The sequence below is a fragment of the Mastomys coucha genome, unplaced genomic scaffold, assembly GCF_008632895.1.
Source record: "Mastomys coucha isolate ucsf_1 unplaced genomic scaffold, UCSF_Mcou_1 pScaffold22, whole genome shotgun sequence".
NCBI lineage: Eukaryota > Metazoa > Chordata > Mammalia > Rodentia > Muridae > Mastomys > Mastomys coucha.
In genome coordinates this window covers 108,701,676-108,713,270 of record NW_022196905.1, presented here as the reverse complement: position 1 = coordinate 108,713,270, position 11,595 = coordinate 108,701,676, and the positions used below count along the sequence as shown (strand labels likewise).

Sequence of the window (11,595 nt, the reverse complement as noted above, 5' to 3'; positions counted from 1 at the left end):
GTAGACCAGGCTGGCCTCGAACTCAGAAATCCGCCTGCCTCTGCCTCCCAGGTGCTGGGACTAAAGGCATGCACCACCGCCGCCCGGCTGAGTCAGAGTTTCTTTGCGTAGCCCTCACTGTACTGAAAGTTTGTAGACAGGGCTGACCTTGAACTTGCAGAGATCTATCGGCCTCTGCCTCCTGAGTGATGGGATTAAGGGCATGCACCATTATGACTGCTTGGAAAAAAATACTTTTTTTTTTTAAAGAAAAAGACAAGTTGCTAGGGCACTGGCACAGTCAAGGAAAGTGGTGCCAGGGCAATCCGTTAGAGGCAGACCGCGGCTTTCTCTATTTGGGTAGGCAAACAGGGGAGATTTTTCTAAGTTCATGCCTAGAGGCTGAAAAGTGCCAGTTGTCCTGAACATTGGGGTGAGGAGGGGACCCCAACCCAGAGGCTATTAGACCTTAATGGGAACCCCAAACAATTCCAGCGTGTGCAGCTGGGAGGGAGACATTGGAGAAGGGGGAGACTGTGAGGTACTTGGAGAGAGGCAACGGACGAGGGTCCTACCTGTGAGCAGAGCAGCCAGCAGAAGGAGTCTCATCTTGGGTGAGGGAAGGACTTCAGTGACTTCCCTCTTTATAGTTGGGGCCCCACACTCCTAAGATAAGGCTGTTTGCTTTGCTCTTAGCCACTCTGGGCTGACCTTGGTCTGTCGGGGAACAATCCAGAGGGATTTGCCAGTAAGAGAAAATAATGTCACAGATCTGTGCCTGGCACGTCCTCCCCAACTGGATGGTTTTCAAATCTTGGAATCTTTTACTACTCCCTTTCCCCATTATGACAAGTCTCAGGCTATCCTGGAATTCATGGGGTTTCTGAGAAAAGCTTTTAACTCCTCTTTATTTTTATTTATTTATTTTTTTTTTTTGAGACAAGGCCTCTAGCCCAGGCTGGCCTCAAACTTGTATAGCTGAGGATAATCTTGAACTTAGTTTTAAAAATTTTTTTTTAATATATATATATTTTCAAGACAGGGTTTCTCTGTGTAGCCCTGGCTGTCCTGGAACTCACTCTGTAGACCAGGATAGCCTCGAACTCAGAAATCCACCTGCCTCTGCTTCCCAAATGCTGGGATTAAAGGCGTGTGTCACCACTGCCAGGCAAGAATTATTTATTTTATGTATTTGAGTACACTATAGCTGTCTTCAGACACACCAGAAGATGGTGTCAGATCCCATTACAGGTGGTTGTGAGCCACCATGTGGTTGCTGGGAATTGAACTCAGGACCTCTGGAAGAGCAGACAGTGCTCTTAACCACTGAGCTATCTCTCCAGCCCTTTTTAAAAAATATTTTTTCAAATGCATTCATTTATGTCTGAGTGCTCTGTCTGCATGTACACCTGCATTCCAGAAGAGGGCATCAGATCCCTTTTACAGACAGTCATGAGCCACCTTGTGGTTGCTGGGAATTGAACTCAGGACCTCCGTAAGAACAGCCTGTTGTAGAAATTATTGTAAATCTCAGCTCAAGGTTTCTATCTTACCTTAGACCATTCAAACTCCTGGACACACACAATCTTTATATTTACAATAAGCCTCAAGCAGCACAGTTGCTGGGCAGCTGCCTACCCTCTGTGCTATTAGAATCTATTTTCCTATAGATAACCCCGAGTTATTACTTACTATGTTTTGTCCGGGTTGCTCTTAACTCCAATTGGCCAGCCCACATGGTGACGTTTTCCTTTTTTCCTAACCAGTGATGGCTTCTCCTTCCTCCTCTCCTCAGACCACAAGCTTGGGAAACCTAAACCCCACCTATGTCTCTTTTGCCCAGCTATTGGCTGTCAGGCATCTTTATTTGCCAATCAGAAATAAGTTGCAGCAGGGTCAGAGGGGCTGCATACAGACCACAGGTCTTGGGGGCTCACACTTAGCATTACAATAGACAGTAAAAAAACAAAACCTCAGCACAGCCAGTGATCTTAGTGGAGGGGCTATCTCACTAGCCTCCTTGTATGTGCATGTGTGAGTGCAGAAGCCACAGAAGCCAGAAGGGGTCAGGTTTCTTGGCACCGGAGTTACAGAGGTTGTGAGCTACTGATGTGAATGCTGGGAGTGGAACTTGGTGCTAAGCCACAGTGGTCCATCTTAACCTGAAGCCTGACCCTGAGCTTCTGATCCTCCTGCCTCCACCTACCACTCCTAGGTTCAGGGGGCAGGGGCAACTCTCCTGTTAGACCCCTGCGAGAAGACAGGTGTCATTGAATGGTTCTATCTGCCATGCCCTCTACAGATGAGGAAAGGTGTTCAAAGAGGTGAAAGAATTCGCCTAAGGTCACATAGACTATGAGTGAGCAAGGCAAGGTTGGCTCAAGCTTAGGTCTGTCAGACTCTGAAATTCACTTGCCTCTGCCCCCAAGTGCTGGGGTTAAAGGCGTGCACCACCACTGCCAGGCCACTTGTGTTCACTTTAACAAAACTTCACATGTTTGCTCCAGCAAAACACCATCCAAATGACTTTCCAAAGAACCTTTAAATTTCCACTTCAATCATCCCAAGAAGAAACCTTGTTCCCACTGATAATTATTTCTTTCCAATTCTTGGCAACTATTAATCCACTGCATGTCCCATGGGCTTCTTTTGGAACTTTTGCATACATGTTGAATATTTTTATTCAAATCTATAGGTCGGAGTGATAGCTCAGGGGTTGAGAACACTGGCTATTCTTCCAGAGGACCCAGGTTCAATTCCCAGCACACACACACTGAATTCCCAGAAACCCACACTGTAATAATCCCAATTCCAGAAAATCTAATGTCCTTTTCTGGCCTCCAAGGGAACCAGGCAGGTACATGGTGCACATACATACATGCACACAGAACACACAAACATATGAACAATTTAAAATTCGGCTGGAGAGGTGGCTCAGCAGTTAAGAGCACTGACTGCTCTTCCAGAGGTCCTGAGTTCAATTTCTAGCAACCACATGGTGGCTCACAACCATCTGTAATGGGATCTGATGCCCTCTTCTGGTGTGTCTAAAGAGAGCAATGGTGTACACATACACATAAAATAAATAAATAAATCTTAAAAAAAAATAAAATTCAAAACCCAGAGTGAAGAGTGGTGGTGCAGGCCTTTAAACCCAGTACTTGGGAAGCAGAGGCAGGAGATTTCTGAATTCAAGGCCAGCCTTGTCTAGAGAACCAGTTTCCAGGACAGCCCAGTTACACAGAGAAACCCTGTCTTCTTCTTTTTTTTTTTTTTTTTTTAGATTTATTTATTTTATATATGGGAGTACACTATAGCTGTCTTCAGACACACCAGAAGAGGGCATCAGATCCCATTACAAATGATTGTGAGCCACCATGTGGTTGCTGGGATTTGAACTCAGAACCTCTGGAAGAGTAGTCAGGGCTCTTAATCGCTGAGCCATCTCTCCAGCCCCAAGAAACCCTGTCTTGAAAACAAATAAAAAATAAAAACAGAATTCAAAACATCAAGCACTAACCAATCTCAGTTCACAATTAGGAAATTCACTGGGTGTCCAGGTTGCTCAAGTGCATAAGAAGTATAGTATAAAATTATTTATTATTTCCAGATTACATGTATGAGTATTTGTAGCACATACATGAATTTCATTTTTAGGCTTGTGTCCCATACCTAAGATACCTTGTCACACATACACACACACACACACACACACACCAAAGCCTGAAAAAAACCTGGCCCGGTGGTACAGAAAAGCACAGTTAATCAATTACAAATGTTACATGATTTCCCTGGGGGGCATTGTTAGCTAACATCTATTTACTTCATAGAACACACTAATGACAGCCTATAGGAATGTTTCTGACTGAGGCTAACGTGGCGAGCCAGTGAGGTCACAGGGCTTACTTACAGGAACCTAGGTGTCCCCGCCCCAAACAGCTATATCATCAAACCTCCAACCTCAGCATGCATGGGTGATGATCTCCCAGAGACTACATGCAGCAGACAGAATTACATACCTCTGGGGACAGGGAGGAAGGACCACAAAGCTGGAACTGCAGACAAGGGTCCAATGACGCTCCTCTTACCACCCAGGCCTGATCTCATGAAGGTCTCATGAGTATGGCTAGCCATTGCTGCTCTAAACTCCCAATAAACTGCTGTCTTCAGACACACCAGAAGAGGGCATCAGATCCCATTACAGATGGTGTGAGCCACCATGTGGTTGCTGGGAATTGAACTCAGGACCTCTGGAAGAGCAGTCAGTGCTCTTAACCACTGAGCCATCTCTCCAGCCCTCATTTGATTATTCTTTCTTCTTTTAAAAAAATTATTTATTTATTTATTTTTATGTATATGAGTACATTGTAGCTGTACAGATGACCACTTGCTCTGGCCCGCTATACACTGTAGCTGTCTTCAGGCGCATCAGAAGAGGGAGTCAGATCTCATTATGGGTAGTCACCATGTTGTTGCTGGGATCCGAATTCGGGACCTTCGGAAGAGCAGTCAGTGCTCTTACCTGCTGAGCCATCTCGCCAGCCCTTTTTTTGGTTTTTCAAGACAGGGTTTCTCTGTGTAGCCCTGACTGTCCTGGAGCTCACTCTGAAGCACTCAGAAATCTGCCTGCCTCTGCCTTCCAAGTGCTAGGATTAAAGGCGTGTGCCATCACCGCCCGGCTCTTCTTCTTCTTTTTTTTTTTATGTGTATGAGTACACTGTAGCTGTACAGATGGCCCTGAGCTATCATGTGTGTGGCCGCTGGGAATTGAACTTAGGACCTCTGCTGCCCTGCTCACTCCGGGCCCCATTCACTCCAGCTCTGCTTGCTCCGGCATAATTCACTGTAGCTGTCTTCAGATGCTCCAGAAGAGGGCATCAGATCTCGTTACAGGTGGTTGGGAACCACCATGTGGTTGCTGGGATCCGAGCTCAGGACCTTCGGAAGAGCAGTCAGTGGTTTTACCCACTGAGCTATCTCGCCACCCAACCCCCACCTCACTTTTTTTCCCCTAGACAAGGTTTCTCTGTATAGCCCTGGCTGTCCTGGAACTCACTCTGTAGACTAGGCTGACCTCGAACTCAGAAATCCTCCTGCCTCTGCCTCCCAAGTGCTGGGATTAAAGGGGTAAACCACCACTGCCGGGCATCATTTGCTTACTCTTATTGAACAGAGATTTCCCTTGACAGTTTTCCCTAGTTAATCAACATCTTATATTAGTATGTTATACATCGCACAATTAATGAAGCAACAGTGCATGATTAATGAAGTATTAATATATTGCTATATATTGCTAACCATAGTACTATTAAACTGACATGCAAGTTCATTGATGTTTCCTTGTTATTTTCACTTCATTTTATTATTATTTTGATGAGTATGTGTTGTGCCTGCGTGTGTGTCTGAGTATGGTGTGTGTGCCTGGGAAGGCCTCAAGAGGGTATCAGTGTCCTGGAACTGGAGTTACAGATAGTTTTGAGCTGCCGTGTAGGTGCTGAGATCTGAACCTGGATCCTCTGAAGAGCAGTCCATGTTTACTAATGAACCATCTTTCTAGCCTCCCCCCCATCCCCATTTTTTTGAACCAGGGTTTCAAGCTGTATCCTAAGCTTGCCTCAAACTCAGTAGTTAGCCAAGGATGACCTTGGACTCCTTTTTTTTTTAAATTTTTATTTCTTGAGACAGGGTTTCACTGTGTAGCTATGGCTGTCCTGGAACTCACTCTGTAGACCAGGCTGGGCTTAAACTCACAGAGATCCTCCTGCCTCTGCCTCCTGAATGCTGGGATTAAAGTTGTGTGCCATCCTTGGCTGGCTAACCTTAAACTCTTGATCTCCAGCCAGGCGGTGGGGGCACACGCCTTTAATTCCAGCACTTGGGAGGCAGAGGCAGGAGGATTTCTGAGTTCAAGGCCAGCCTGGTCTACAGAGTGAGTTCCAGGACAGCCAGGGCTATACAGAGAAAACCTGTCTCGAAAAACCAACAAAACAAAACAAAACAAAACAAAAAAACTCTTGATCTCCTGCCTATGCCTCTGGAGTGCTGAGATTGTAGATGTGGACCAACATGTCCAGAGGTGCTGTGAATGGAACACAGGGCTTTGAGACAGGGTCATTGTGTAGTCCAGGCTAGCTTCAAACTCCCTATCCTCCCTCCTTCACCTCCATCTCGCTGGGACTACAGGCATGTAGTACCACACCTGCCTGTGTGTATTTTGTGTCCAGAGTATGCACATGTGTGTGTGAACTGTGTATGTTGTATATGTATGCAAACATGTTCGTGTGTGTGTATGTGTGTGTGTGTGTGTGTGTGTGTGTGTGTATACCAGAAATTCTTCCTCAGTCACTTTGTTCTTTATTGTTTTGGGACATGGTCTCACGCTGACCCTGGAGCTCACTAGTTTGGCTTGAGTTGAGTGGCCACCTCCGGGGATCTGCCTGTCTCTGTACCCCGTGCCCAGATTTTCCATAGATCCCAGGGATCCAAACTCAGTTCCTTATGCCCATATGGCAAGTGCTTTACCTACTGAGCCATCTCCCCAGGCCCCCCCCCTTTTTTTTCCTTTTTCTGTTTTAAGGCAGGCTGGCTTTGAACTACCTAAACCTCCTGCGTCAGCCTACCCAGTGATTATAGGTGCGTTACTATGTAGATCAGGCTGACCCCAACTTGTAGTGGTCCTTCTGCCTCTGCCTCCTAGCGATGGGACCAGAGATGTGTGGCACTATTCTCACGCAGCTGTTTCTGAACGTGTGTTTTATCCTAATGTGCTGCTACCCAGCAATCTCTTGCTGTGACATTGATAGTTCTGAGCTGCCCCAGTCAGGCAGGATGTACATTGTAGAATGCAGCAGAAGATGGGATGTGGAAGCAAGTACCGTTTAAGCACACTGATGCGTTTTGCTGGATCGCTTTTAGGTGGGGAAGCAGGCATAGCATGGGGTAGAGTTAGAAATGGCCACAGCTGCAGCTTCCCACTGAACCATCCTCCTCCACCTTGAGCAAGATCATCTCTCATGTGGGAGTCTGGCAGAATCAACTCTTTCTCATCTAAGTGTGCAATAATCTCCTCTGACCTCCGCCCACCTGTGATCCCAGCTCTTGAAGATGTGCCAGGGCTTACAGCATAGCTTAGTGTTGGAGTGTTTGCTTAGTCTGTGTGAGGCCCTGAGTTCAACCCTAGCATTGTACACACACACACACACACACACATACATGTGCACCACATGTACTCACCTGCACATATGTGCTCACACTCACACACACTCATATGCATACATGTGCTTTTGTAAACACACACACGCACATGCATGCATGCACACACATGTATACATGCACACACTTGCTCACCCACACAGGTATGCTTTTACATGCACACACTCACTTGTGTGAGCAAATACACTTGCATGGGTGCACACACATGTACTCACACTCATGCACATGCACACTGTAATCCAAGCACTCAGGAGGCTGCGGCAGGAGAATTGAGAGTCCCAGGCTAGCCTGGGCTACAGAACCATTCTTGCTCCTCTAGCTGTGCTTTGATAGTCTGCCGTCTGTGGCTTCTGTGTGCTTAGCTCACACATAGAATACGTACACCTGCACAGGCAGTGCCGACTGTCAGAGCTACTGAAGATGGCCACAGAGCCTGAATCCATTCTGATGACGAAGCAAAGAAAAAGGGCTAGCTCAAGACTCTATACCAGCTCAAGTGCAGGGACTAGCAAAGTGCAACTCCTTCCCTTACGGATGCTATGAGGTCAAAAGAAGATAGAGAGGTAGACATTGCTTCTGGGGTTGGGTTTAGCTAAGAGCTAAAGATGTGTGGTCTAAGGTGCAAGTAGCTAGCACACAGCATCCTCCAAGCTGACTGTATTTACTAAGTGCTAGCTAAGTCTGTCCCAAGAACGTGACCCAGCCTTTGAGGTGGATGCAGTTAGAATTTACATACATACATACATATAATATATATATTATATATATGTATACAATATTATAATACATACATTGTAATAATATAACATATATATTATATATATGTAGATGAGAACACCATTGCTCTCTTCAGACACACCAGAAGAAGGAATCAGATCCCAGATGGTTGAGCCACTATGTGGTTGCTGGGAATTGAATTCAGGACCTCTGGAAAAGCAGTCAGTTCTCTTAAGCACTGAGTCATCTCTCCAGCCTTAGAAATTCGATTTTTAATTACTTAGTTAGTTAGCATGTGTGTGTGTGTGTGTGTGTGTGTGTGTGTATGTGTGTGTGTGTAACCAGAGTCACCATATTCAAGGCAGTGAGTGCTGCAGGTTTCTCCAGGGCCCAGGGCAGTCTGGATAAATTCTCTCTTGTGCCACACTACGTGGAGAGGCCATGCTAATCGATAGCTACCATCCACGGTCCCTGCAGGAGTTCCCTGAAGACAGGCCCGGTTCTTGCAGTCTGTGCTTTGGTTTCTGCTGGCTGAGATCCACGCACAGGTGTGTGAACCACCACCTCTCCCTGTCTGGAAAAAAATACAATCTCAAGTGGAAAGTACAGCCCTGATAGCTCCTTTACTCCTTCAGGTGCCGGCATACCCACACTCCAGCAAGGTCAAGGTCACATCTGCTGCAACCTCAAACGATAAGGATCCCGCTTCCTAGAAATGCTTAAAAGAGCTACATGCTGTCAGAGCTAAGCACTCCCTTAGGCTTAGCACAGAAGGCGATGGACTTTGCCCGAGAAGCTCAGCAACAGGTCTCCTGACATCATCGTCCCCACTTGACAGGATCAAGTGGGCTCAGAGAAGTTAGATAATGTGTATAAAGTCACACAGCCTGAAAAGTGATAGAGGTGGAAAGAAGTGGGGCTGTACTGCGGGCCTGAGATGGCAGCACTTGGGAAACTGAAGCAGGGGATTTATGAGTTCCAAGTCAACCTGGGTTACAGAATGAAACCGTGTCTAAAAGCAAGGTGGATGGGCAGGGGTGGGAAAGATGGCCTGGAAGTTAAAAGCACTGTCTGTTCTTGCAAAGGACCCAGGTTCGATTCCCAGTACCCCTATGGCCTCTTCTGATCTCTCCAGGCACCAGGCATGCACTTGGCCCACATATATCCATTCAGGCAAGACACCTATTATACATATAAAGTAAAACTAAAAAAAAAAAAAAAAAAAAAAAAAAAAAAAAAAAAAAAAATAATAATAATAATGAAAAGGGAGGAGAGGGCTGGGAAGATGCTCCAGTGAATAAAATAACTGCTTGCAAACAAGAAGACCGGGGTTCAAATCACCAGAGCTCATTCAATGCTGGGGGTGGGGGGACATGGCAGCCTTCTTGCAACTCACGGAGAGTTGGAGAAAGGGAATCCCCACCACCCAGCAACCTGGCTAGCTTGGCTGTCCTATATCAGAGAGCTCTGGGCTTGATTGAGAGACCCTTGGAAATGTATAGAGAGACAGAGAGAGGATGCATCTCAGCTTCAGGCTTTCTTACACAAGTGCACACCCCCACACACATATGTACCAACTCACAGGAGAACACACACACACACACACACACACACAGACATGGAATGGTGGCAGCACACACATGTGGTCCCGGCTACTTGGCAGGCTGGCATAGGACCCAGTAAGCTAGGAGTTAAAGTTCAGCAACATAGTGAGGCCTCCATCTCCAGAATAAAGCAGAACACTTATATAGGGTTATCCATCTTTCTCTAATTTTTGTTGTATATGCGTGAACATTCAGTGAACAAAACAATATGTGTATGTAGAGGTGGAGAAGACAGCAAAATAAGCTCATGTAACAACACTCAGTCCCTGCCCTGGGCAGGGTGGCGCACGCCTTTAATCCCAGCACTTGGGAGGCAGAGGCAGGCAGATTTCTGAGTTCGAGGCCAGCCTGGTCTACAGAGTGAGTTCCAGGACAGCCAGGGCTACACAGAGAAACCCTGTCTCGAAAAACAAAACAAACAAAAAAGCAGACAACAACAACAAAAAGCCCTCAGCTCCAGTTCCTGCCAACATTTCCCAATCTTTCTTCCCCTACAGTGAAAGTTGGTTTGTTTGCTTGTTTGTTTTCAAGACAGGGTCTCATGTTTCTCCGGGTGACCTTAGACTTGCCATGCAGCCAAGGATGGTAACCTTTGACTTCTGACCTTTCTGTTTCTACCTCTCAAGTTCTAGACTAATAGGCATCTGCCATTGCACCGGATGCAGGTTAGCGGAGCACTTTTCCAGCCGGGTCACACCCCCAGCCATTTCATTTTCTTTTATTATTAGTATGTGTGTGTGTGTGTGTGAGAGAGAGAGAGAGAGAGAGAGAGAGAGAGAGAGAGAGAGAGAGAGGAAGGAGAGGGAGAGGGAGAGAGAGGGAGAGAGAAAGAGAGAGAGAGGGAGAGAAAGAGAGGAAGAGGGAGAGGAAGAGGGAGAGGGAGGGAGAGAGAGCAAGAGAGAGAGAGAGAGAGAGAGAGAGAGAGAGAGAGAGAGAGAGAGAGAGAGAGAGAGAGAGAGAGAGAGAGAGAGAGAGAGGTGGGGTAAGAGGGAGGGAGGGAGAAGAGGAAGAGGGAGGAAGAGCACATATGTACCACAGCACACTTGTGGATGTCAGAGGACAATGTTCTGGAGTTGCTTCTCTCCCTCCACCTTGCTTCTGCCACTGTGTGATTCTCTGGTTTCCACCGCTTATCCCGAGGTGCTGAGATTACAGACCCTTGCTTGCTGCCACATCTGGCTTTTTCACAGGTATCTAGGGACAAAACTCAGGTTGTCAGACTTTCACGGTACCCATTGTCACCCTCGGCTACCTTGGCAGGCCTATCGCTTGCATTTTTTATTGAATGCTTAGTTTTTATTTGTATGCATGTGTGTGTACCTGCCCATCTGTGTGCATGCAAGAGTCCCTGGAGGCCAGAAAAGGGTGTCAAATGCTTTGGGACTGGAGCTATAAGGTTGGAAGGTGTTCAGTATGGGTGAGAACTGAATCCTGGCCATTGCGTTCTCTCTGACTCCTCCTTTTTAGTATGGGGGTAAAGAAAAATCATCTTCATTTCTAGTTTGATGGTTTAATTGTACGAAGTATATTCACATTGCTAAGGTTTCACCCTACACCTCTGAAATGTTGAGCCCACTGAACTCATTCCCTCCTAGCCACTGGCAACTATTGTAGTCTTGGAGGGGTTTTGCTTTTGTCTTTGTGAACCTGGGGAAGTAGCCCCCAGGCCCCACATGCTAGCCAAGTCCTCTCTCACGGGACCCATTACCGTAATTTCAACAAATTTGATTAAGATCCTTCATATAGGATTCCACCAAATAGGCTATTCACCTAGCCCAGCCACACTGCTGATATTCCCATCAGTGATGTGAACAGTCCAGGGCTCATCTAAGTGTCCTTCATCCCTCTTTGTACAGCTTGGCTTCCTCCCACCCCACTTCTCTCTTCTGAGCTTGGCCAAAAAGCAGGACAGACAGTTGGGTCAAGTGGAAAAGCAGGTCCATTCCCAGGAGGAAAATAGGTCAGGACAAGAGTAGTTAAGCAATTGTGTGTTGGGAGCTGGAGAGATGGCTCAGTGGTTTAGAGCACTGACTGCTCCTCCAGAGGTCCCAAGTTCAATTCCCAGCAACCACATGGTGGCTCA

General features: G+C 46.6%; 1 protein-coding gene across 2 annotated transcripts in view; it reads right to left on the bottom strand.

Moving 5' to 3' along the window:
• Positions 1-725, bottom strand: part of Pla2g1b (phospholipase A2 group IB) — a 9,072-nt gene extending 8,347 nt beyond the window's left edge. For both annotated transcript variants that reach the window (XM_031342276.1, XM_031342277.1), the window contains exon 1: positions 555-725. In XM_031342276.1, coding sequence (XP_031198136.1) covers positions 555-588 — 34 coding nt within the window. In that variant the 5' untranslated portion in view covers positions 589-725. The remainder of the gene's footprint in view (positions 1-554) is intronic.
• Between the last annotated feature and the right edge of the window lie 10,870 nt (positions 726-11,595).